General features: G+C 38.1%; 1 protein-coding gene across 3 annotated transcripts; it reads right to left on the bottom strand.

Annotated features, from left to right (window-relative positions):
* Positions 1 to 27,015, bottom strand: PLEKHF2 (pleckstrin homology and FYVE domain containing 2). Of its 3 annotated transcripts, XM_064588098.1 has the most exons (3): positions 26,739 to 27,015; positions 8,248 to 8,379; positions 1 to 2,619 (listed from the first exon to the last, which is right to left on the bottom strand). In XM_064588098.1, the coding sequence occupies exon 3, from the start codon at positions 2,603 to 2,605 to the stop codon at positions 1,856 to 1,858; it is 750 nt and encodes a 249-aa protein (XP_064444168.1). In that variant the 5' UTR covers positions 2,606 to 2,619; positions 8,248 to 8,379; positions 26,739 to 27,015; the 3' UTR covers positions 1 to 1,855. The 3 variants fall into 3 exon arrangements, with proteins under 3 accessions (XP_064444168.1, XP_045752165.1, XP_064444169.1); XM_045896209.3 differs by lacking the exon at positions 8,248 to 8,379 and having other exon boundaries at positions 26,739 to 27,013; XM_064588099.1 differs by lacking the exons at positions 8,248 to 8,379; positions 26,739 to 27,015 and adding an exon at positions 26,294 to 26,704.
* Positions 27,016 to 27,040: the final 25 nt, after the last annotated feature.

Here is a 27,040-nt window from a genome sequence, read left to right as displayed (position 1 = left end):
TTAAGTTGTAAAATACTTTTTATTGTAAAAACAAAGTCAACAGACGTTGACAATGCAAATGTCATCCCAGAACATTTCCCCTTGGTTCTTGAATTTGCTAGGTTCCTATGTACCAGCAAGTCTCCATTAGCACTTCTCAGGTTTCATGGTCATTTTGAGATATGTTGATTAATTATATGTATATATTGCTTGGAAACAAATGTCCATCTGATATTAAAACAAACAAAAAAACTGTTGTGTCTTTGCTTCACATTTCCTACAGGGAAATCTATATATCTCAGATACCTTCACAATTTAACAGTAAAATTAGTGCCTTAACCAAACCCCAAAATTCTCCATCACATTATTGAATCAAACTCATGACATTCGCAATACATCCAGATTTAAATGTTTAAAAACAAAGTTTGGAATTTAAAACAAACTTTAGGCTGATTTTTTCATATTTGAAAGACTGTAGTTATTTGCAGCATACAAATGGAGAGAATAGTGCAAAATGCATCAAGTTTTATATGATAAATACACTTTCACCCTAAATGGCTGCCTCAAAAGCAAAGAGTGAAAAATTACCAATTCTCAAAAGCAATCTAGACTGACTCAGTAAAGTTCACAATTTAGAAAGATCAATTGCTACTCTATTTCTATAGATTGCAAAAGGATTTCAGAAACAAATTAAACATACAATTGTTTTACAAAAATAGAAATATTGTTTGGGACTTTACAAAACTTTATAAAATATAACACTGTATTTGCAAATTCAAGATAGTTTCACACTGAAATAGACAATACTTCCACCGATATAAAGTCTAGTCAAACTTAACTGGTCTTGACCATTCTTACACATTATTTCTTCCAAGTCTTCAGTCTAAGTAGATCTGTGCTCTATCATGGGATTTTTTTAAAGAGATTGTTTAATTTAAAAGGTTTTATAAGATTTTTCATTCTAGAAGTAATGTTAAAGCAGATGAATTTATACCTACAAATACGTTTTACTATAAGTAGAAACTAATGCAATGTGACAATTCTGTATTTGATAAATTTCAAACCAAATTCTTAAGAATGAAAACCTACCTACAGATTTAAAATATATATTTGACAATTATAATTTGGTACCTATAAAACATAAAAATATAATCACAACTATTTTATGGAAAAATATTTATTCCTATAGAATGAAGCAGCTCTAAATTTAGTTATTTGTAGCTGGCAGATGAGAAATATTTTTAAATTACACCCATTCATAAATGCTCATTTTATCACCTCATAGAGCACCAGTGTATTTTCAAAATAAACTAAAAGTGAGAAGGTAGGGGCTAATTTCACCTAACAGTGCTACTACGATAAGGCACCACTTGGTATATGAAACAGCCGAACAAAGTATTTTCAAATCATGTTTTGTTACTGGTGTCTTAACTATTAGATAGGATGGTTAGGAACAAGCTAATAATATTAGCTAACCGCATTATACTCCTTTTCCCATCATTTTTTGCTTTTAGTTTTTCCATTTAACAGAACATATAGTAAACAACAATGTAGTACATGATCTGTTAAATAAACATCTTTTCCCAACCTTCCAACAAAATAATCTAAAATTAAACAAGAATAAGAAACCAACATTTATCTGATATACTTGCCAATAATCTATCCCTGTAGAAGAGTGGAGAGTTGGGTGGGGATGGGGGTGAGGACACAATGACAGGACCTATTTTCTATAGGATATATTGAGGCACATAGGTTAAAAGTTTCTCAGGCAAATTCACGGCTAGAGCAAAACTGAGAGAAAGTTCAGAATTTTACATTCCCCCCAGGGTTGATTTCTCAGGTAGTCACACCCAATTAAATATTTCAAAATATGTCCTTAGTCACTGCTATCATCATCATCATCATCATCAGATACATCATTTAAAGGAGACTTCAATGATTGACTGTAGGAGTCCGATCTAGTAGGCTGGCACGTGGCCAGGTCCCCCGTAGAAAGCAGGTCATAGCAGAAGTCACAAATCCGCACAGGCTTAGAGGACTGGCTTGGAAGAAGAAATCTCTTTTCAGAGCAGGGCCCACAGACAACAAAACCACATTTGCGGCAATGGTGACGACGATTAACAGGTGTGAATTTTGCTTTCTGGCAACGCATACATATAGTTGCCTCAGAGTCAGGAACCCAGACAGCAGCATGTTCATTACTGGGTGTCTTCCCACTTTTGGAGAGTAAATCAGTAACACATTTATTTATGTGATTCATCCATTCAGATTTCTCAGTGGCAGTGGCAGCATAAACTGCAAATGATTTAGTTGGTGTCTTAATAAGCCATCCATTTCTCAAGTCTCCCTCATCTTTGATGGAATCAATAGTCACATTTTCCAGGGGAATGATATGCTGTTTGTTATATTTTTTCTTCTGGATGACAATATTGCCATATACAAGAATATCATTAAATAAGAAAAACTGCCTTGCTTTGGGCTTCTTTCTGCACAACTTAGTCAATACTCCTTCTCCAATAAGAACCCTTCCAGGTATAGTTAAGGGTTGACCAGCTGCTCCAAAACAATTTTCTACTATATTTATACGTCTAGTATTTGCTTCACTGTTTGCCAAGCGATCCACCATCTTTTGCTAGTAGCCTTAAAAAAAAAAAAGAAAGAAATTAGCACACAGAAATTATAAATTCATAAATTAAAAATTATATAACCTAAATTTAATCTAATAAATCCTTACTTTTACTCAAAAGCAAAATGCTCTAAAATTGTTTCCCTCCAAGATAATCACCAAGCATACCAAAAGGGTTAACATCTCCTACTTTTTGTAATCATCAAAAACACTTATTAACCATCTCCATACAGAACTATACTCGTTAAGTAGGTATCTATGAAAGTATAAACTTCTTACAGACATAAAGGAATAAACAACTGGACACTGAATATAAGTCCCCTCTGCAAAATAATAATCTCAGTTCCAGGAAATTTAACCTCAGAGGGATTCTAAAGAAGAGGGTGAAATTCCGTAAAGACCAAGAGAAGTTAATGATTTTTCTGGTAAGCTATTCCCATTGAGCTAAAGCCTTAATCCTCTCACCTGGATTACCAGAACTGTCTCCTTGCCTTTGGTCTTACCCCCTAAATCAATCTTCAGGCAGTGATTTTTCAAATGCAAATCTCACCGTGTCATTATTCAAAAGAACTCCCCCGATCTACAAAATGCAGAATTTTTAGCATAGCATACAAGGCTGTTTATTATCTGGTTCTTTGTTGTTGTTTTTTTTTTTTAAAGATTTTATTTATTTACTTAACACAGAATTAGAGAGGGAGATAGAGTGAGGGGGAGCTGCGCGCACAAGCAGAGGGAGAAACAGGCTCCCTGCTGAACAGAGAGCCAGATGCGGAACTAGATCCCAGGACACTTGGATCATGACCTGAGCTGAAGGGGAGTGAACCACCCAGGCGCCCCCATGATCTGGTTCTTGCTTACCTTCCCAGACTCATTAGTCACTCTTTACCTCAAACTTTATGTTCTAAGAAAACTCTACTACTTATAGTCCATTTCATCCATGCATGCCTTCTCTCATGCTGTTGTATCCTTTACTACTTACTACTCAGAGCTAACTCTTTCTGATCCTTCAGGACTCAGTTTAGGTTATCATATTGAAGCCAGAAGTCTCCCTCAAACTCTTTTAGACTAAACACCTCTCTCTGTGCTCTTTACATTCCACGTACCTTCTGGCTTCATTCTTACCAAAGGATTGAAATCTGTGTTCTTTAAAGGCTGCAATGGAACCTAAAAGACAGAGACCATCTGATACCTATCTTTGAAACTGACACCCTCCGGCACAGCAAAGGTGATCAAAAATGTTGACAAGAACATTTTGGTATTGTGCAAACAACTCGATTAATCTACTCTTAAATGATCATAGATTTAATCTCTAGATCCAATAGTGACTTCACTCAAGTCCTTGAGTTGTGCCCTATTTCAGATCTACTAACCTAATACTACCACAACCAAGTCATAGTAAAGAGAAGAGGAACATTTAAAGTCTAACAGCATAGTCTAAATTCCAGTATTCGGCTCATAAACTGATGATACTGTACCCCTTCTTGGCCTCCACTGTAAAGGTTCTGATTATTCCTGAATTTGTCTCCCCTAGTCCTGGGTCCTTATAAAAGCCCTCTTGCTCTCCACAAGGGTAGGCTCTGCCCTGAAAGTTGTTCCCAAGAAATTATATAATGCATGGTTCCAAACTGTGATGACTTCTTTTCTAATTACAGCAAATGTGCCAGCCAATTAAAGGTTTATTGTCCCATTCACAGCACATCACAGAAGAGGAAATAAAAACAGCTCATAAACATGAAAAGAGGTTCAATCTCATGCATAATTAAAGAAATGATGATACAACATTAGGGTATTTTTTCACTTATCAGATTAATAAAAATTGTAAAAATTTCCTAAGATGCAGTACTACTGAGGATATAGGGAAACAGGCACCCTCATACACTATAGAAAATGTGTATTCACTGATCTAGGGATTTTATCAAAAGAAATTCCAGAGTGCATCAAGATATGTGCAAGGATATCCAACACAGCACTGTTCGTAACATACACACAAAACTGGAAAAGCTCCAAATGTCCACCAAGAGGAACTGGTCGAACAATTTATGATACACCCATAATAATATGCTAGATATCTGTTAATAATGTGATAGATCTAAACAGTGATACTGGAAAATGTTCAAGATATTTAGGTGGGGAAAGAGCTGAACACGATCTCATTTGTTTCAAATATATACTGCGTTTCATCAAATTTAAGATGCTACAGATTTTAAGACACATCTTCATTTTATGTGCCACTGAAAATGAAAAATGCTGCCAAATACATCATGGCAGCACCCCTAATTATATGACATCCCAATTTCAGAGATACAAAATATAGTAAAACATGTTCATCTGTAGACTCAATGAAAGGTATAAACGTATAATCATAGACACTTGTAAATATGTAAGCACACACACAGAAAATAAAATTAGAAAACTATATACCATAATTATCAATAATTGTTATTTATCTCTAAGAAGTACAATTATGGATAATTTTTCATACTTTACACTATCTTTAAACATTCAACAAATATTTATTTTGTTAGGCACTGATCTAAGTGCAGGAGAAAAAAAAAAATATACAACACAAAGTCCCTGCTCCTTAAGGCTTACATCCTAGTTGGGTGAGGAGTGAAACAGAAAACAAAATTGAGAACCAGCTTGTAAATCAATGTTATGATTAAAGTGATTTTTAAAAAACCAACCAGGAAGCTATTCAGACTGGATGGTCAAGGAAGGCCTTTCTAAAGTGGTATGATTTCAGCTGATAAGGAGGAACCAGACAGACAGACATGAGGTGTGGAGATAGAGAGGTATATTTCAAGCAAAAGGAGTTAAGTGCAAAGGTCCTAAGGCAGAAAGTTGGCACTTTTAGAGAACTGAAAGTACCTATTTATTCCCATCTAAATTAACTGCAGATTCTACTGCTTTGGACATACAGTTATATACAATGCAAACAGTTTCCTATGACTGCTACTACTGGAATTAATACCATCTAAATTTGTGCATACTTTTCACAGTATCTTCTGATTTTAACAGTCTCAAATTCCTGTGCAGTAATTAGTTTTTACATATTCCAAAGCAGCATCTAATAATATTAGCTGAAACATGAGCTGAAGGAGAAACTAAGGCACAAAGAAAGAGATTCAATAATGTTCAAGGCAAAACAGCCTGGAAGTAATTCTACTCATTGGGAGTCCAGCAACCAGCTGAGCACTCTGAATGCAATACTGTATATTCTATTCACAGCAACCTTAAATAGATATGCACTATTAGCTCCATTTTATAGATGAGTAAACAGATAAAAAGAAGTTAAGTACTCTGCCCAAGGCTGTCACAGAACTGAGGCTCCAATCTGATTTCTCGGTGCTGTTCCCGGTATATTATGGCACATTCCTTATCTTACGGCTCCACTGACTCTACAAGAACTGAGAAAGCTATTGCTAACCTTTGGACCTTCACTGCAAAACCTACAAAGAAGAAAAAAGAAAGAGAATACTAACTTGAGCAACTAACCTGAAATGACAGGTCATCATGATTTATTTAGCCAGTCTCTTGAATGTTTCATTCTTCAAATTTTGCAATATACTAAGCCTGAATCTCTTTTCATAAATCTTGCCCCACTTAAGAATGATGCAACAAAAGAGAAGCTTAGGCATCATTAATTGGTACTTGGATAGAACAAAACAGCTTTCAAAGTTTGACAGTGACCCACATAAAAAGTACTGCAAGGTTATAAATACATACTCATATAATTCTTTCAACTATAAATAATGTATTCTATTATCTTCATTTATTTTAATGATAGTCGCAGCCCACTTGATTGATTTCACTAATGGATTATGACCTATACTGGAAAAACAATGAGCATGAAGAACTTAAAACCTTTCCATTATCCCTGTTGGTCCTAAAATATTTTCTGTATGTGTCTGACATGAAGAAGGAAAGCACTGAGCTAAAAAAACCCCAGGAATACACAAACGCCTTATACACACACGCACGCGTGTGCGCCCGATATAGTTGGGTGTCCAGCAGGAACAGCACAGAGAATGGGAGAATGGGGGGAAATTACCAAAAGGGAAATCAAAGTACCACTTTTAGCTGGATTACTGCTAGATACCCCAAAGCCAGGTTTCTTTGGTAAACTGGATTAGGGTACTACACTTTGGCTCAGGACTTCAACAGGGCCTCTGCCTTCCCCCAAAGCCCAAATCCAAATTTACCACCAGCACACTGAGGTGCCCCAAGCAGTAAGAACTCTTAAAGACTTTTGTGAGAATATTAAAGATTACTCAGCCTAGCCAAGGAGTCCTTTGCATAATTACTCATTAAAGGGCACAGAAAAAGGAAGCAGAAGACAACTGTAAGACAAGGCCCAATTAAATTTCTGTCTACTTTTCTTAGGAAGGAATACCAGTGACTATAGGAAGAGCTAGAAAGAAAGCTTCTGCATCTCCTGGCAGAGATGACTTTTTTTATTTTTTTTAAGGTTTTATTTATTTATTTGACAGAGACACAGCGAGGGAGGGAACACAAGCAGAGGGAGTGGGAGAGGGAGAAGCAGGCTTCCCGACAAGCAGGAGCCCGATGCCGGGCTCGATCCCAGGACCCTGGGATCATGACCTGAGCTGAAGGCAGACGCCTAAAGACTGAGCCACCCAGGTGCCCCGAGATGACTTCTTTAGAACAGTTTCCAAGAAGTAAAATTACTGGGTCAAAAGACATGAATTAGTTTAAGACTCCTGCTAAGAGAGTCAAAATTTCCATTCTGAAAGGTAACACCAATTTACCAAGCAGCACAATGACTGTCCCATTTTGTCTCACATATTTTTCTTTAAAAATGTCAGTAACAAGGTAAGATTTCAAAAATGGTATCTCATTTTATTCATTTACTTTATTTATCCAACATTTATTGAATGCTTTTTAGATGGCATTCACATTCTTTTCCTCTTAGAGCATAGAGTCTACTGAAAGAGAAAGACAGAAGATAAGTAAACAGGTGATTCTGAAAGGTGAAGTGCAATGAAGGAAATCCACAGGGTGTCAAGATACAGGGAAAAACTCATTTACTGAGTAGTTCAAAAAGGCCTCACTGAGATGGTGCTATACACGGAGTCTTAAAGGATGGGGAGTCAGCCATACAAAAGAACTAATATTACAGACAAAGGCCTTAAGACAGCAAAGACAATACAGTACTTTTAGTTTAATTAAATTTTTTATTTCATAGCTACCTACTGAAGGCCACCACTTTCTTTTATTTATTATTTATTTATTTGACAGAGAGACGCACAGGGAGAGCAGGAACACAAGCAGGGGGAGTGGGAGAGGGAGAAGCAGGCTTCCTGTAGAGCAGGGAGCTCGACGCGGGCCCGACGCGGGCCCGACGCGGGCCCGATCCCAGGACCCTGGGATCAAGACCTGAGCTGAAAGCAGACGCTTAACAACTGAGCCACCCAGGTGCCCCAAGGCCACCACTTTCTAATGTGCTTATTAACCACCTGTATTTCTAAGCTTGTATATTTAGGGGTTATTAATTTGTATGACAGTGTTTTACACATAAAGGCTAAAAACTGTTTATTTCTTTGCTTTTCCTAGTATATTAAGCAGTAATTTTATGGAGTTTGACATAGGGGCAGTTTTATCTCTTAAGCAGTTAAACTTACCGATACATTCCTTTGTGATTTTTCTTCCATCACTCCTAAGCTCTCCTTATCCAGGTATCAGATACACCTACAGGCTTCCTCAGCTATCTCAAAGTAGAGCATTCCTAGGAAACCTTTTGTAAGCCGAAAAGGCTTAAAGCAAAAAAGCAATTCCCATTAATTTACATGGAAAAATTTTTGAGTGTTCCCATATCGAAAAACCCCCCACTTTAGGCTTTTCTGATTCCTTAGGACACATCCTGTTAACAGATATACAAAAATAAATCAAGATAAAACACAGATGATTTATCAAAGACACAGTTCAAAACTATGGCGGCTTGATGTGGAGATGCTGAGTTCCAGGAAAGGAGCTCGGTGGTGCCACTCTTGCTGCCCAGGTTATGTACTGCCTCTATAATGGCTCGCTGCAAAACAAACACTGTTTTCTTTTTTTTATATATATTTTTAAGTAATCTCTACACCCAAGGTGGGGCTCGAACTCACAACCCCAAGATCAAGAGTCGCATGCTCTACTGACTGAGCCACCCAGGCGCCCCCAAACAGCCAACTATCTTCACTTATTTCACCTTTTTCCATAAAAGTAAAAAATGTTCTTTGGGTTTCTTTCAGCTAGCGAAAACAGATACTAATGTAGGTCTTTCATAAAAGTGAGTTGTGTAATGCAAAGTTCAAAAAGTGGGGTAGGGTATACCTGTATTTATTGTCTATATTTAGGATATGAACTTTTTTACATTTAATTCTTTTATCCACCTGAAATTTATTGACATAGGTAAAAATTCTTTTTTTTTTCTTTTTAAATATCTGCATTCTAAAAGAGCTAACCAACTGCTTCAGAATCACCAAATACTGTGTGACCTCAGTTTTCCTGGTAAATGTGAATAATAATAGCAACAGTGATGTCAGGAAGAGGATTAAATGATAATGCATATAAAAACGTTCAGCAAGTAGTAAATAAGTGATAGCACTTATTAATGGTATTAATCTAATCTACAGATTTACAACACTCTCTTTATATTAAACTTTTATATATTCTGATACCTGCTTCTGGGCTGTTCGGTCAAATCTATTAACCTGTTTTCTAATTCTTATGTGAGTACCACTCGTAGGACTAGTCTAGGCTATCCCCATTACTTAACCTTTTAAAAAAGTCTTAATCTGTTTATTTGTCCAGATGAAGTCTACTTAGAACAGTGGTTCTCAACCTTAGCTGTACATTGGAACCACAGGAGAGCTTTAACTTTCAGTATACCAGAAAAAATAGCCATCCCAATTTACTGAGTCCAAAATACTTATTTATTTTTAATATTTTAAGCCATTTTATGACTAACTTATAGAAATAAAGTAGTTTTAAAATGATTTTAAGAATGATCTTTACAAAAAATTAAACATAGTAAATTTCTTATTCCACATTTCTCTATTATTGAAGGTATATATATCCAAAAAACCAGCATCCTTTGAATGCAACATTGCTTATAAGCTATCATGCATGAATCTGTAATATATTCATTTCCGTCTTTAGGAGTACTGTTTAATGATTCTGAGTTTGAGAAAACTCATCTAGAATATCATCTGAACACTCAGTCTGAGATTTCACTTATAATGACTCACCAAAATTATTGGTTTAAGTGTTGCTGTTTCTTTAAACTCATCTTCTGACTTGTCTGGTAGTTCTGAAATGTCTACCTTTTGGGACACCTGGGTGGCTTGGTCGGTTAAGCGTCTGCCTTCGGCTCGGGTCATGATCCTGGAGTCCCGGGATCGAGTCCCGCATCGGGCTCCCTGCTCAGCGAGGAGCCTGCTTCTCCCTCTGACCCTCCCCCCTCTCATGTACTCTCTCTCATTCTCGCTCTCTCAAATAAATAAATCTTTAAAAAAAAAAAAGTCTACCTTTTCTGATTTTTTTCTTTGCAGCTAAAGATGGAAAATGTAGAATAAAAAAAATCTAAATTCTCAAATATGTTAAATGAAGGCTTAAAACAACAAACAAACAAACAAATAGTTTTTGTATCTTTTTGAAAGATGATGCAGTACTTTGGGCAATGCCATAATAAAACTGAAAGATGGTTCAATAGTGATGATTGATTTCATCCTTGTATCATCCTTCTAGGCAATTGCATTACTCTTCCATTTTTTTCTTTTTGGTTAAATAATTCTTAGGACATTGAAATAGTGAACTGCTTCAAAATATAGAAAAGCAAGGTCATTAAGATCCGGTATTGTAGATTTATATATATCCTATGAAGCCAGATGTAACTGCAAGCTAGAATGAATTTTATTCTATTTTTTAGTAATTTTCCTTTTTGTTTTACAGATCTCTAAGAAATAAGTTACAAAATATCAATTACTACAAATAATTTGAACTGCTTAAAACAGAAACTCAAAAACCAAAATGGAAGCCAATGGACTCTGATGATAAACATAAAGGGTTACAGAAATACTGATCCCTAGGTCCCTCCCCCAAAATAAAATACTCTGATTTTGTTAGTCTGGGGAATGGAAGGCATGGCTGGAAACTGGAATATTTAATTTTTAATTTTTAAAAGATATATTTATTTTAGAGAGAGAGAGAAAGGGAAAGAAAGAGAACATCAGTGGGGAGGAGGGGCAGAGGGAAGCAGGGAGCCCAACATGGGGTTTGATCTCAGGACTCTGAGATCAAGACCTGAGCCAAAACCAAGAGCTGGACGCTTAACCGACTGAGTTACCCAGGTGCCCCTGGACACTGGAATATTTTAAAGCTCCCCAAGTAATTCTAATATGCAGCTAATGTTTAGAACTATTTTTCAATTACAATAAATAAAGAACAAAATCCACTAAAATTTTTATGGAACTCATACTACACCCATACATTGAGAATAAATTAACATCTTCCTAAGTTTTTTTTTTTTTTAAAGATTTTATTTTTAAGCAATCTCTACACTCAATATGAGGCTCAAACTCAAAACCCCAAGATCAAGAGTTCCATGCTCCACTGACTGAGCCAGACAGGCGCCCCAACATCTTCTTAAGTTTTTATTGTTCTTAGGTTGATAGTATCTCTTTCCAGGTTTCAGATCTTGTGGCCCAATAATTTTGTAGGTTTCTTCTCACAAGATTAGTACACATTTTTTTTTTTTAAGGGAGGAGTGGAGGAAAGGATGAGAAAGAGAATCTAATCTAGCCTGACATGGGGCTCGATCTCACAACCCTGAGGTTATGATGTGAGCTGAAATCAAGAGTCGGATGCTTAACCAACTGAGCCACCCAGGCACCCCTAAACATTTCTTTAGTAGCTTCCCAGGTATTTCATACTTTTTGTTGCTATTCTGAATCTAATCTTTCCCCATTATATTTTCTAATTAGTTACTAGTATTAATAAGAAAACTACTAATATTTCTGTCTTTTCTCCCCATGTCTGGCCGTTTCACAGAACTCTATAAATTCCCAATTTTCCAAATGACTTCTCCTTTGTCTTCTTTTCCAGCAAATAGTGTTTGGCAGTGCTATTTCATAGCTAAAAATGTAAGAATCCATGGCAAAAGAATTAAAAAAAAAAAAAAACTTAAACTTTTATAAAGCCAGATTTGTATACCAATTAAAAAAATTAAACAATCCAAAGTTTCAAGTTATCTCCTTCACAACTGTAGACAAGAACTGCATTTGAATTGTCTGAGCTCCACCCTAGTCTTTTGGTAACATCTTTTTTCTGAATATGTTCTTCAGTGGAGTGTCTACCACCTGTTAAAATTGTAACACTAGAAGAGGCAAAAACTCTTCTAAAAAAGAGACAGAATACTATTTACAATGGAGAAGAGAGCTCAACTGTCACAGGATACTATGGCCCAGTTCTTACTGAAAATGAAAACTTATCTTTGCAGTTGAGTTTAAAATAAAAAAATCATCTAATGAATTTCTTACATGTACCCATGACATCTGGTATCAGTGAACATCAGTATTCAACTATGCATTATAGTTGGAAAAATCAATAAACTATGAACCAAAAGACCTGGATTCTAATCTCAGCTCAGGCACTGAAATAAGAGATTTCATACAAATTACCTAACTGCTGGGGGGGGGGGGGCAGCAGCAGCCTCCCCCTTAAATAATCTCTAAAGCACCTTCTGTCTTTAAAATACTAAACTCTGACTGTAGTTGGGCCATGTTTCTGGTTTACTGCAAGGCTGACTTGCCTACAAATTAATTTTAAATCAAAATTTTGACTATGTCTTTAATATCAATCAAGATTTTAAAATCTGTTGTTACTGCTGAATTGAGACCACAGAAGACGTAAAAGGGAGAGACAAAAGTAAGAAGAGGAAAAAAAAAACAGCAACAAACTATCAGAGATACATCCTCCCTGGACAAATGTGAAAGTATTAAAGCGAACTTCTCCTCCCTAATACAGGTAAGTCAAATGAACAATTATTCTGTGTGCCTACCACATATGCAAAGGACAGGACCATTCTCATTTTCAAAAGTTCTATAGTTTAGTAAGCATAATAACAATAACATAATAATAATAATCAGGAAATTCTAGGTAAGACTTCCAATAAAATATTAGGATGATAAAGCAAAGAAATACTCTGAAATTTGTCAAATTAAATTTGTAATTTCAGTAAATTTTACTTATTCCATCAATAAGAAGAGACAAAGTTTTGTCCTCCCCTTTCCAATAGGATTTCTGCCACTAAAACAAACCAACTACACAACATGTATTCTTTTGTTAATTGAGGTATAATTGACATATAACATATTAGCTATATTATATATAGCTATAGCTATATATAATAACTAAGCTAACTTTGGCTTTGTTCTTTTTCTTTCTTTTAGGTGTAAAGTCAGATTATTTGAGATCTTTCTTGTTTCTTAAGGTAGGCCTACAATGTTATGAATTTCCCTCCTAGAACTGTTTTTGCTGCCTCCCATAGACTTTGGCAAATTGTATTTCCATTTTCATTTGTCCCAAAGTATTTTCAAAAAATTTTTAAAAAATTTATTTAAGTACGTTCCACACCCAGTGTGGAGCCCAGAGTCGGGCTTGAACTCACAACCCTGAGATCAACACCTGAACTGAGATCAAGAGCTGGGTGCTTAACCGACTGAGCCACCCAGGTGCACCAAAAGTATTTTTTTTTTTTTTTTAATTTCTCCATTGATTTCTTCATTGACGCACTATTGTTAAGTAGCATGTTGTTTAACCTCCAAATATTTGTGATTTTTCTAGTTTTCTTCTTGTAATTGATTTCTAGTTTCATACCACTATGGTCAAAAAAGATGCTTGGTATGATTTCAATTTCCTTTTTTTTTTTTTAAGATTTTATTTATTTATTTGACAGAGAGAGAGCACAAGTAGGCAGAGTGGCAGGCAGAGGGAGAAGGAGAAGCAAGCTCTCCGTTGAGCAGGGAGCCAGACGTGGGGCACGATCCCAGGACCCCAGAATCATGACCTGAGCCGAAGGCAGCCACTTAACCGACTGAGCCACCCAGGCGCCCCTGATCAGTACTTTACATTCTCCATCAGGCATATTACTTATCTCCATTTCAGTTAGGCCTCTTGCTGTGATTTTGTCCTATTCTTCCATTTGCGATGTGTTCCTCTGTCTCATTTATATCTTCCAATGTTACCTTGTTATTAATGCCCTTTATTTTCAGCTTAAAGAAGTCCCTTAAACATTTCTGTAAGACTGATTTACTGGTGACCAACTCCTTCAGCTTTTGTTTGTCTGGGGAAACACTTTATCTCTCCTTCAATTCTGAATGAGCCACCCAGGTGCCCCTGATTTCAATTTTCTTAAGTTTGTTGAGACTTGTTCTGTGGGGTAACATATGATCTATCTTGGAGAATGGATCCATGTGCATTTGAGAAGAATATGTATTCTGCTGCTTTTGGATGGAATGTTCTGTATGTATCTATTAAGTCCATCTAGTTTAATGTTTCCTTATTGATTTCCTATTTGGGTGATGTAAGTAAGTGGGGCATTAAAGTCCCTTACTATTACCATACTGCTGTCAATTTCTCTCTTTAGGTCTGTTATGTAAAGCAAACACTATTTAGGTGCTCCTATGTTGGGTGCATAAATACGTGCAAATGTTATAATCCTCGTTGGATTGACCCCCTTATTATATAATGCCTATGCCTATCTTTGTCTTTTACTACAGTCTTTTTTAAAAGTCTAGTTTGTCTGATACAGGTAGAGCTACCCCAGCTTTCTTTGGGTTCTATTTGCATGAAACATCTTTTCACATCTCTTCACTTTCTGTCTGTGTGTGTCTTTACATCTGAGGTTGAGTCTCTTGTAGGTAACGTATAGATGGGTCTTTTTTGGTGGTTGTTTATTCAACCACTGTCTCTTGATTGGAGAATTTAGTCCTTTTACATTTAAAGTAATTATTGATTTCTGGCTGTTTGTTCTTCTTCTCGGTTCCTTTCTTCTCTTGCTTTCTTCCCTTGTGGTTAACACTTTCTTCAGAGTTACGCTTAGATTTCTTTCTTACTATGTTTTGCATATCTACAAGAGGTTTTTGCTTTGTCATTACCATGAGGCTTACATTTAACATCCTATATATAAAAAGTCTATTTTGACTTGATATCAACGTAAGTTTAAATGTATTCTTAAAACTCTATACTTTTACACCATGTTTTGTTTTTGATGTCACTTTTTATTTTGTGTATCCCTTAATTGATTATTGTAGTTACAGGTTTTCTTAAAATTACTTTTATCTTTTAACCTTCATATTAGCTTTATAAATAATTTATCCACTATCTTTACTATATATTTACCTTTACCAGTGAGATTTATATTTTCCAGTGTTATCTTGTTATTAATTAATGCCCTTTATTTTCAGCTTAAAGAAGTCCCTTAAACATTTCTGTGAGACTGGTTTACTGGTGACCAACTCCTTCAGCTTTTGTCTGGGAAAACTCTTTACCTCTTCTTCAATTCTGAATGATAACCTTGCCACGTAAAATATTCTTAGTTGGAAGTTACTACCTTTCGGCACTTGGAATACATTGTGCCACATTTCCTTCTGGCCTGCAAAGTTATTTTTTTTTAAGATTTTATTTATCTGACAGAGAGCACACAAGTAGGGGGAGCGGCAGGCAAAGGGAGAAGCAGACTCCCCACTGAGGAGGGAGCCTGATGTGGGGCTTGATCCCAGGACCCTGGGATCATGACCTGAGCCAAAGGCAGACGCTTAACTGACTGAGTTACCCAGGCGCCGCAAGGCCTGCAAAGTTTCTGCTGAAAAATATGCCATATCTTGTTACCATTGGTTTTTTCTCTTGCTGCTTTTAAGATGCTCTCTTTAATTTTTGACATTTTAATTATAATGTCTTGGTGTGGATCTTTGGGGGTTCATCTTATTTGTCTTGGTGTGGATCTTTGGGGTTCATCTTATTTAGAACTCTATGGGCTTCCTGGATCTGGATGTCTGTTTCCTTTCCAAGTTAGGAAAGTTTTCAGCCATTTTGTCTTCAGATAAGTTTTCTGCCCCTTTCTTTCTCTCTTCTCCTTCTGGGACCCCTATAGTGCAAATGTTATTCTGCTTGATGTTGTCCCATAGGTCCCTTAAACTGTCTTCATTTTTTAAAATTCTTTTTTCTTTTTGCTGCTATTTGGGTGAGTTACACTGCCCTGACTTCTAGATTACTGGTCCTTTCTTTTGCTTCATCTAGTCTGCTGTTGAATGCCTCTGGTGTATTACTCAGTTCAGTTACTTTATTCTTCAGCTCTGTGAGTTTGTTGGGTACTTTATTTTCCTATCTCTGTTGAAGTTCTCACTATGTTCATTCTTTTCCTAAGTTCAGTGAGCATCTTTATGACCACTACTTTATCAGGGCAGAGACCCCTAGCTCCTAAAGGAGTAGCTCCATTTGTGAGATCCATCCCAACTGTGCATTGCCACAATGGGTGGGGTTTTTGGCAAGACTGCATCTCTGCCTCTCCTACCTGTCTCAGTGTGGCCCTTTCACTGTTTGTTGTGAAGGAGTTCAGCTAGTTTTCGGGTCTTATTCAGAGGAAATTGTTCCATAGGTAGCTGTAGATTCAGTGTGTCCATGGGAGGAGGGGAGTTCCTATACCATCATCTTCAACACCCCTTCCACAACATATATTGTAGAAATTAGTAGTGATTTAAAAAAAAAAAGTTCCTGTTTTAGATAAGAAAAAAAGGGACAAGCATTTATATTTTAAATTTAAACTCATACAAAGCTGGATTGAGAGAACTGAGCAAAATTTTGAACATTTAGAGAGAAGCCCTAGTAATTTTTTAAAAAGTCTCTCCTAGACACCAAATCTGCCTATTACTGAAGAGTAAACTCAAATGCATTATTCTACAGGCTTAGCCAGAAAAGGAAAAAAGAAAAAAACTAACGTTTACTCAACACCTATACATATGCTAAGCACTTCCACATTTTACTATTTTAATGATCCAAATTTTGTTAAGTGGTAATTACATTTTACAAAAGAGTAAATTAAGTCATGTATAGTTAAACAATTATCCCATTGTCTCACAGCTAGTTTTTATAAAAACGCATGTTTTTCTATTATACTTTGCTACCTTCAGAAATATTACAGAAATATTTCACTTATGTGAACCATATTATGTAGAGAAAGCCACTGATAAGAGGAAAAAACTGAAATATGGTAATAAGTATAAAAATGCTGAAAGTGATCATTCAAATACTAAAAGGAAGTGGAAAGTAAAGCTATCACTGATATAGGGTGTCAGTAAAGGCAATTTCAAATAGGTTAGGCTTGCTGCAGAAATTTACCATGGTGTATAAAAACTAAGCCATAGTTAAGGATTTTAGAGAATTTGGAAAATCAGAATAGAGACATTGGGAGTTACAAAAAGTTTTTAGAGAGGTAGGAGATAGAGGAAGAATACAGACCTCAAGTTTTAAGCAGGACTTCCAGACTTAAACTAGCAGTTAAGGCATACAACACAAGGCAAGATTAATTTTTTTTTTTTTTGAGAGAGAGAGAACATGCGCACACACCACACATGGGCTAGGGGAGGAAGTGGCAGAGGGAGAGAGAGAATCTCAAGCAGGCTCCATGCCCAGTGCGGAGCTCGATGTAAGGCTCAATCTCATGACCCAAATCAAAATCAAGAGGGGCACCTGGGTGGCTCAGTTGTTAATCTTCTGTCTTTGGCTCAGGTCATGATCCCAGGGTCCTGGGATCGAGCCTCACATCAGGCTCCCTGCTCTGCTCCCTCTCCCACTCCCCCTGCTTGTGTTCCCTCTCTCGCTGTCTCTGTCAAATAAATAAATCTTAAAAAAAAAAAAAAAATTTGAAATCAAGAGTTGGATGTCCAACCAACTGAGCCACCCGGATGCCCCAAGATTAATATTCTTTAACTACACTGTAATCAGGTAATCCCTATTCAAAAACCAAAGGTTCCCTGCTGACCAAATTAAATCTAAAATCCTTAATCTGGCATTCAAAGCCCTTCACAGTCAAACCCCAGCCTGTCCCAGTCTATCTTTCCAGTTTTACCTCTTTCTATATGTTCTCTTTGTTAACAGTCAAAGCAGATTACATGCTATTCCTGGAATATGCAGAGCTTCCTCACCTACCTCTGAGCCCAGTATATGGCCCCCTCCCCTGCTATTCTGAAATTTTACCAATTCCTCATGATGCAGTCAGTTCAGTAGCTTTACAGCCAGATAACTGTTTCATCTTTAAATCCACAAACCATTTTATCTGTACCACCTTATGGTACTTATGTTCTCTAGGTTTTATAAAGATGTGTATACCTGCTTTTCCCCCCCAAAAGACTGGAGGTTCCTAGAAACAAGAATATCTTTTCCTAAAACTGTATTCCTCAAAGCACCTACAATAACGCTTGTATATATGTGCCATCAATCTGTACTGAGCTTAGTATGACCAGCAGTTAAAAGTGGCAGCAGCTTTTCAACCTAGAGTTTGACAAAAATCAAAGACTTCATTTTGACATCTGTACTAGTGTTCACAGAAAACAGGAACCACACCCTACACATCAACTGCTTCACTAGACCTATAGATTTTAAATTTACAAGCAAATATCTGGGTCCATTTAACTCGTATCTAATTATGAATTCTAAGTATTGAGCATGGCAGATCCTTTTTAAAAAAAATCTCAATCTCATGATAATATACAAAAACGATTTCTTCTCTTGCCAAGAAGCACAGCTGTTTAGTTAGCAAATAAAAAATGATGATGTGTGCATGTTTTCACCACCAACAAAATTCAGATAAAAAAGTGCATCATTTCAAAAAGTTTTTATACAGAGGCAGCTGTATAGTGCTGACTGCTGTAAAGAAACCACTGTATAATATTGAAAAGCAAAGCTAGTAAAGCTCATAAATGCTACTCTGGAGTTGGTTATTCCATCACATCCCTAACAAATTTTCTTTAGTATTTTTCAAAGCAGTTGCAATCTGCTCACCACATTTCAAGGCTTTATGCGTTGTGTCAACGGGAAAAAAGAATGAACGAGACACTGGGATTTAAGACATGTACCACAAAGGTTTTTTTTTTGTTTTTTAATTTATTTGACAGAGACACAGCAAGAGAGGGAACACAAGCAGGGGGAGTGGGAGAGGGAGAAGCAGGCTTCCCGCTGAGCAGGGAGCCCAGTGCAGGGCTCGATCCCAGGATCCTGGGATCATGACCTGAGCCGAAAGCAGATGCTTAACGACTGAGCCACCCAGGTGTCCCTGTACCACAAAGTTTTAATAAAAAAGCACAATGAGTTAAGTACTGTGATAAAAATTGTAACAAAGCAGTAGTAAGCAAAAAGGGAAGAGCAAAGGTATGGCTTGAAGAATGTAGCATTTGAACACTTGAAACAGGTGTGAACAATAAGTGGAACCTCAAAAGGCAAAACAATGGTAAAGGCACAAAGCTCTGCAAGAAAATAGGTGTAAAAAAAAAAAAAAGTCACATGTACAGATGTAGCAGAGGCTAGAGGGAGTCATTTAGTAGAGAAACAGGGGAGAAAAAAAATATGACCAGATCTTGTTGGTTCCTAAGAGTTCATTCTGAAGCTTTTGGAAGGAGTGCTCTGATGAGTTGATAAGAGTGAAGTTTGCAATAGGAAAAGAAAGAATAGCGATCAAGTTCAGGATTGCTATGACTAACTAGAAGTGGAAGAATAAAGTTCAAATAAATCCACAGGTTTTTGGTCTAAGCAATAGGGAAGCTGGTAAAACCAATATTAATTTTCCATAAATTTGAAGTAGTAGCAAACATTTATGGACCACTTACTCTGTACAAGTAGTAATAAAAGGCAGAAATACTCAAAACTAACAATCTTTGTGAAGGAGAAAGACAGCTATGAATCAAGTTTATATACTATAAAACTGTGTAAATCATGTGTTATACATTAGGGTGTGTGTCTACAGGAAAGAGAATGATGGGAATAAATGATAAAGAAGAAAACAAAAGACAGGCAAAGAGTTTGGTACCCATGTAGTACGCTATGAACTAAAGAATATGATTAATTTAAATCTGTGCACTCAGTTTAAGGAGCAGAGGAGAAACAAACCAAAAACATTAAAAAAAAAAAAAAAAAGAGTGAAGCCCAGGGCCAAAGTGTTTACTTGGCAGGTAATTGTGGCCAGGGGGAACATCTAGAAACAACTCTAAAACGACTAGAAATTCAAGCTGGAAATTAAAGCAAAAGTAGTAGGTCAAACTATTTGGGGGAGGGGGAGGCAACGAGGAGGGAGGGGGGGAGGCAAGGAGGGGTGATGGTGTACAAACACACTGCTCAGAGAATAGGTGAGGCTGGAGGAGGTAGGGCCAGGACAAAGTACAGTGGTAGAATAGAAATCTGGTTAAGATAGAGAAGAGCCAAATTGCAAAGGAAAGTAAGCATCAGACTGAAGAGTTTAGACTTTATTATTATATAGGCAACAGGAAGACTGAGGCTTTCAGATAGGAAAATATTAATCAGTACACAAAAACAGTACACAGGATGGACTGGAGAGACTACTGAAGTTAGATCGAAGGCAAACAAAACAAAACAAAAACCCAGAGGGTAACAAAAGCCTGAGTCACAATAACTGACAGCAGAAATAAAAAGGGGGAAGAGAGAGAGACTGAGGTACAGAGGATAGGATCTAGAAACCAACTGAATATATGGGTGAAAAGTGAGTGCAAGATGACTTCAAAGGTCTAAGCATAAGCCATTGGCAGATGCTAGGTTTGCTTCAGGAGGGAGAAGACATCAGTTTAGGACATACTCATCTTGAAGTACCTTCAGGGTGTCCACAAGACAAACATCTGTCAGACAAACACAAATGCTAGGATGAGCAGGGAGCTCCAGGACTGAAAAAGACTGAGTAGTCATTCACATGTAGAGGTGCTGGTTGATGCTGTTGAAGACAGAAGAGGTCAAAGGACTGAACTTTGGGGAACACCTCGTTTAGAAAGCAAGAGAAAAGCAAGAGAGGAGAGGGGGAGAATACAGAGCACAAAGCACCTTTTCAACATGCTTTCACATGTCTCACAAGTCTCAGAGACTAAAAAACCTTATTGTGCCAACAAGTCACAACACCAGTGAAACACGTGGAAAAACTGAGGACTAATGATAATAATGTATAATAATAAAATGCTTCAGAAAGCACTGCCCTTTGACCCTGGAATTTTTAACCACAGAAATTTATCCTGAGAAGGAAACTCTTGTGGGGGTCAGGGGGAGGGGGCACATATGCTGTGCATAAAGTTTTCCCTCTGGCATTAACTTTAATAGTGAAAAATAGAATCTAAATTTCTAGGCATAGAGAGGAATGATTATATATACCATGAAAAAGCCAAATGTCTTAAAAGATATTTTACCACATAAAATTTTAAAACTTCAACATTGAAGGGAAAAAGCATTAAAGAAAAATATTTGTAACATATGACAAAGGGTCAACATTTTTAATATATAAAAGGGCCCATGTAATTAAAAGAAAAAAGGAAAATATCCCCAAAGAAAAATGGGTAAGATACAAACAACAATTTCCAAAACAACAAATAAAAATGACCAGTAAATGAAATAATGTTGGTTCTCAGTGCCAATAAAAGAAATAAAAATGAAAATGATGTATTATTCACCTCGCTAAAATGTGGGAAAAATGGGCACTCATATTCTTGACAGAATACACTGGAACAACTTTTCTAAATGCCATTGTTGGCAACAGACGCACTTTAGAAAGTTTACACAAAAATTCTATTTCCAAGAACATATGCAAAAAAACTTAGACCATTGTACAAAATTATTCACATACAGAAGTTCACTGTAGCTCTGTCTTAATAATGTTGAAAAGCCAGAAATAACAATAGGAGACTAGTTAAGTAAATTATGGCATATCCATATAATGGATTTTTCAACAGAAAGAACAGAGATTAATATTTAATGTGGAAAACTGTTAAGGCAGTTTATTAAATAAAGATTTCTAAACAGCAAATATAAACCTTTTTTTTTTTTTTTTTTTAAAGTCTGGAAAGATACACACCAAAAATTTAGTACTGGTGTCTCTAAGTACTAGGGTAAAATATTTTTACATTGCCTAATGATTTTATAATGAATACATATTCTTTTTTAAGATTTTATTTATTTCAGAGAGAAGGAGAGTGAGAGAGAAAGAGAGCACGGCGGGGGGTGGGGGGGGGGAGAGGATCAGAGGGAGAAGCAGACTCCCTGCTGAGCAGGGAGCCTGATGTGGACTCGATCCCAGGACTCTGGGATCATGACCTGAACCAAAGGCAAATGCTTAACCTTAATGGACTCAGCCACCCAGGCGCCAACACATATTCTCTCATAGACAAAGAACACTTACTGCTTAAGTAACAAGATGTAAAGAAGAACATGTAGAAAAATATAAGTGTAAAAAACAAATGCAAAATTACAATTGATAAAAATATGAAAAAACTAAGTTTTTAAAAAATTCCAACTATTGTTTAAATGAAACAAGCATAAAGAATTAAGTATAGTTCCACTTAAAAAATGGAAAGAAAAAAAGATGAAAAAGTTAATGTGAAGAAGAAAATAGAAAATTCACATCACAAAATCTTAATCATTTTAGAAGGAAGCAAGTTCATCTCTAAGAATCAAGCGTTTCAAAATTGGGGTTAACAATCTGAGACTGAAAACACAACAGAGAAAATGAGTCAACTTTGGGATGAGAAAAGGATTAGAAATCAACTAGTACACAGGCAGCTGGAAAACAAATATTCAATAGTCACCAAAGCTGTAACTTTCTTCAGAAGTGCTGGGCAGAAAAAGGAAACGGTGGTATTTACAAGTTGAGAATTGACCAGTTATATACAGCAAAGGTCAAGGAGAGGAATATGAGGTGCTAGTGAGTTCACAGAATATGAACTACAAGGTTCAGCACCCAAAAGAAGGTAGAAAATTAACAGCCTGGGAGGTGACAATGAGGACAAAAAGCTGGTTCATCAGGTATGATGGAAAACACACACGGGCTCTTGAATCACCACCTCTGGGGAGTTTAAGACTTGAGGTAGTTCAAAATGATGACAAGGTTAAATAACTCGGTCATCCGTGTAGGTTGCTGATGTAGAGTGGTAGTAAAGGTCACTAGAGTAAGTCAACTGTAGTTATTTACAAATGTAGCCCACCTTTCTGGTCTGAAATGAATGTAACTGTTACTTTAACCTCTACATACTTCACTTTTCTCTGACTCAGATACATCCTTTGTAGTCTGACAGGAATTTGGGGGGCACTTAACCTCTCTCTGTACTTTATTCAACCACAAAATTAAGAGTAAGGAGATGGGATATCAATGATTCTCAACCTTGACTACACATTAAAATCATAGGTGCTTAAAAAAACCCCACACACATACACCGACAAAACTACCTATGCCTTGACCCCACACCCAGTAATTCTGACTTGGTTCTAGGGTGGAATTCAGGCATCCGTATTTTTAAGAAGTTCCTCAGGGAATTCTAATGTGTGGCCAAGGTTAAGAACTAAACTACATATTTCTAACAGCTACTTCCTTTTTTTTTTTTTTTTTTTTTTTAAGATTTATTTATTTGAAAGAGAGCACAAACGAGCAGGAGGAGCAGAGGGAGAGAGAATCTCAAGCTGACTCCATGCTGAGCTTGGAGCCCCACTTGGGCTCAATCCCACCACCTGGAGATCAGACCCAAGCCAAAACCAAAGTCAAATGCTCAACCAACTGTGCCACCCAGGTGCCTCTAAAAGTTGCTTTTTTTTTTTTTTTTAAAGATTTTTTTTTTTTTTAATTTGAGAGAGAGAATGAGAGAGAGGGAGAGCACAAGGAGGGGGAGGGTCAGAGGGAGAAGCAGGCTCCCTGCTCGATGCGGGACTCCATCCTGGGATTCCAGGATCATGACTTGAGCCGAAGGCAGTCACTTAACCAACTGAGCCACCCAGACGCCCAAGTTGTCTCCTTCTAAATTCTATGATTCAATGTAAATGACAACCACTTTGTTCATTTGCTAATATAACTTACTGAGTATCAGGCACCAGGCAATTCCACAAACATTTTAGTAAATCCTCACAACACTTTGAGGCAAATATTTGTGTCCATTTCACAAATGAGTCCTGTGAAGCTTAGAGAAATGAAGCAACCTGTTCTAGAGTCACAATCCAGTAACGAGCAGAGCTATGGATACAGGTTTGTTTGTTCCAGTCCACCCTACTGCAACCTGCTTTCTCTAGCACAGCAGCTACTCGAATGCCTTCTCTTCCTTCCTAGGACCTCACAAATTGGGCACACCAGTTTGTGATTTATGGATTGGAGGGAAAGTTATTTGGGGGGGCAGGGAATTAACTCCAAATTCTATAATTTCATTACAGAATTAGTAAACACCTTTACCTAGAGAGGTTTGCAACCTGACACAGCAAAGTATACTTATATTCAGTTAATCCAACAAGAACACTGCTACTAAGCATGCACCTGGCACACAAAGCTGTTCTCAAAGATAAGCTTATCAACAGAAAAGCAATTTTTATGCTTTCCATTAAGTAAGGCATTCTAAACCAAAGTCCTAAGATAATTCTGACAAAACAATAATTGACAGAGAAATGAGAGTTGCTCTATCAAAGAGCTTAAATGTGTAAACACGACCTTCAAATTTATCATAAGGAATTACCTCTATTTCCACCTAGTACAAATAAATTCAATGACACTTTAAAATTATGATTATTATTCTTTTGGTGACACACTGTTTCTTTGTTGATTATACCATTATCTACTTGGAAATTTCATAAAAATTCAAGTTCTGTATCCCCAGGTCAAAATTTGAGTTAACAAGACAAATTCTCAAAAAAAAAGAAAGAAAAAAGTATTAGAGAAGATTTAACTTCTATGCCCACGGAAAGGGCGATTTATTTTATTTTAAAGATTTGAGAGAGAGAGAGAGCATGTGCGAGAGCTCCTGAGCCAGCAGGGCAGGGAGGGGCAGAAGGGGAGGGAATCTCAAGCGCACTCTGCTCTGAGTGCCGAGCCCCACATGGGACTCCATCTCACAACCCTGAGATCACGACCTGAGCCAAAACCAAGAGTTGGATGCTTAACCAACTGTGCCACCCAGGCACCCCTGGAAAGGGCAATTTAATAAGAAATTCATGAAGTGTATTTACAAGGAACAGATGTGTCCTCGTCCATTCAAACCTTTCCTGAGCATCTGCTATGTACTCTGCACACTGGGGATGAAGCAGCAAATCAGACTCCATGCAATGCCTGTAGTTAAGGAGGTACCATGACAGATCAGTGTAGTATTTACTAGACTGCAATGAGATAAGTGAATTATTCTTGGGGAGAGAAAGAGGGTGGGGTAAGGAGAACAGCACAGAGAAGGTTTTAAAGTATAGGCTCACGTGAAAATTTCACTACAAAAACCCTTGTAAATCAGCTCTCTAGGAAAACAAGTACGCAGAGGAGCTAAAATCAGAAAGAGCAGCAAAGACAGAGGAAACAAGGTGGACAGAGTTTGCTCCACCACAGGTGTTACGTATGCTACAAAGTTAATGCTATAGGAAAAACAGGAAGGCTTCAGAGTCATAAAGACCTCAGTTAAATACCAGTTTGGCTGCAAGATTTATGAAGTTAGTTAAGTCACCTCATTCCTAGGTTAACTCTTCATCCAGAAAAACAATGTGTACAATGGTGTTTACTTGACAATGAAACAAAACAAAAAGGACTTAAGAACTAAGGAAATTAGCAGCCAAATCTGAGCAGACGCTCTATTATTACCTCTAGGATAAGAAGAGAAATTCTCCAAGACATGTTTTAGGGTTTATCCTATTTGTGGTTCAGAGCCCCTTCAGTTCATTTAACAGAATTTTAAAGCTAAGATGCCTTTATTAAAACACATCAATTTACATCCACTGACTGGGGTAATTGAGGCTGAATCCTTTTTGATGCCTTGGGTTAGTATACCAGTTTTATTTTTTGAGGCGACAGCATGTGCTTTCCAATTAAGTAGAGAAACTTAATACCATTCACCTCCAGTGCTGTCAGGACCCGAAGAGATTAAAAATAGAAGCCTTCGTTAATACTGAATTAACCCGAGGACCCCGTGAGCTACTACAGTACAGGAAAAAAGGTAAATGCTCCAAACATGGCAGGCTCGCACCAAAGGAAGGAAAAAAAAACTTCGTAATGTCCAGATTACTTCACCTTCAGACACATGCCTTTAAGTCTATCGAAGTTCCTAAGTCTGTCTTTATTAAGTCTCTTCTGTAACGTACTAAACACAACAAAGAAGGTATTTATCAACTTACATACTTTGTGAGTCTGAATTACAAAAAGGCTTAGTTATCTGTAACCTTAATACTACCATTTCCACCGCACACTCACGAGTTACTGCGATAATGCAAGAACACACAAGGGAATTCAAGCAACATGAGCAGCAAGCTCTCGGCCCTCGGTAAAATTTTAAAAAAGCAAAAATAAACTCGGCCGAAGACCATACAACTTTAAAAGACTCTAAATAAACGTGTTAGAGCCAACGCTTCCATCAGAGCAAACTCTGCGGTGCCATTTTTTTTTTTGCCCCAAGTCACATAAAAATATGCTGTTCAACTTACAACGTCCCTAATGCCCAGACCCCGCAAACTTTTGGGAAAGACGTTGGGGCCCTGAGACTCCACTGGCCGCGAACGGGACCCCAATCCTCACGCCTCGCAACTTCTCGCCCGACCTCGGGACACCCCCGGCGCCGCCGCGCGTCCCCGGCCCCCGGTCCGCGGACCCTGGGGACAGCCCCCGAGCCCACGGGCGCAGGCGGCGGTGTCCTGCGGGCGGGCGCGACTCGCCCCCGGCGTCGGCGGGGCAGCCCCAGCGCGCGGGGAGCGGCCGGGAGCGCCCCGTTTCTCACAGACCCCAACATGGCGTCGGCCGCCGCCCGCGACGACAACACCTCCCCGCGCCGCAGACGGCCCGGGGACAGCGGAGGGAAGCGCCGGAAAGTTTCGCTTCTCCTCTCCCGGCCCGCCAGGGAACGGCGGACAGGCAACCTCGGGCTTCACCTACCCAGCCGGGCGCGGGCGGCGGCGACAGCGGCGAAGATCCGACTCCTCCTCGTCCCGGGCTCCGGGCGCGGACTCTACTCGCTCCACCGCCCCAGCCTCCCGGGGCGTGTGCAGCCAGCGGCCCCGCGCAGCCGGCGCGATCCGGACGCGGCGGGCGGGCGGGCGGGCGGGCGGCACCGCGGCTCGCAGGTGACTCCCCCGCCCCTCCAGCCGAACCCCACAACGGCCGCCTGGGTTGGCCTCTCCCCTGCGCGGGCACGGGCGCGCCGCCGCCCACACGCCAGGCGCGAGCGCTCGGGCACG

This window comes from Mirounga angustirostris, unplaced genomic scaffold (genome assembly GCF_029215605.1).
Source record: "Mirounga angustirostris isolate CCGP_5_RB_7025 unplaced genomic scaffold, mMirAng1.0.hap1 SCAF_4, whole genome shotgun sequence".
NCBI lineage: Eukaryota > Metazoa > Chordata > Mammalia > Carnivora > Phocidae > Mirounga > Mirounga angustirostris.
Note: the sequence above shows the minus strand (reverse complement) of the source record. Positions and strands in the feature narration are given on the sequence as shown.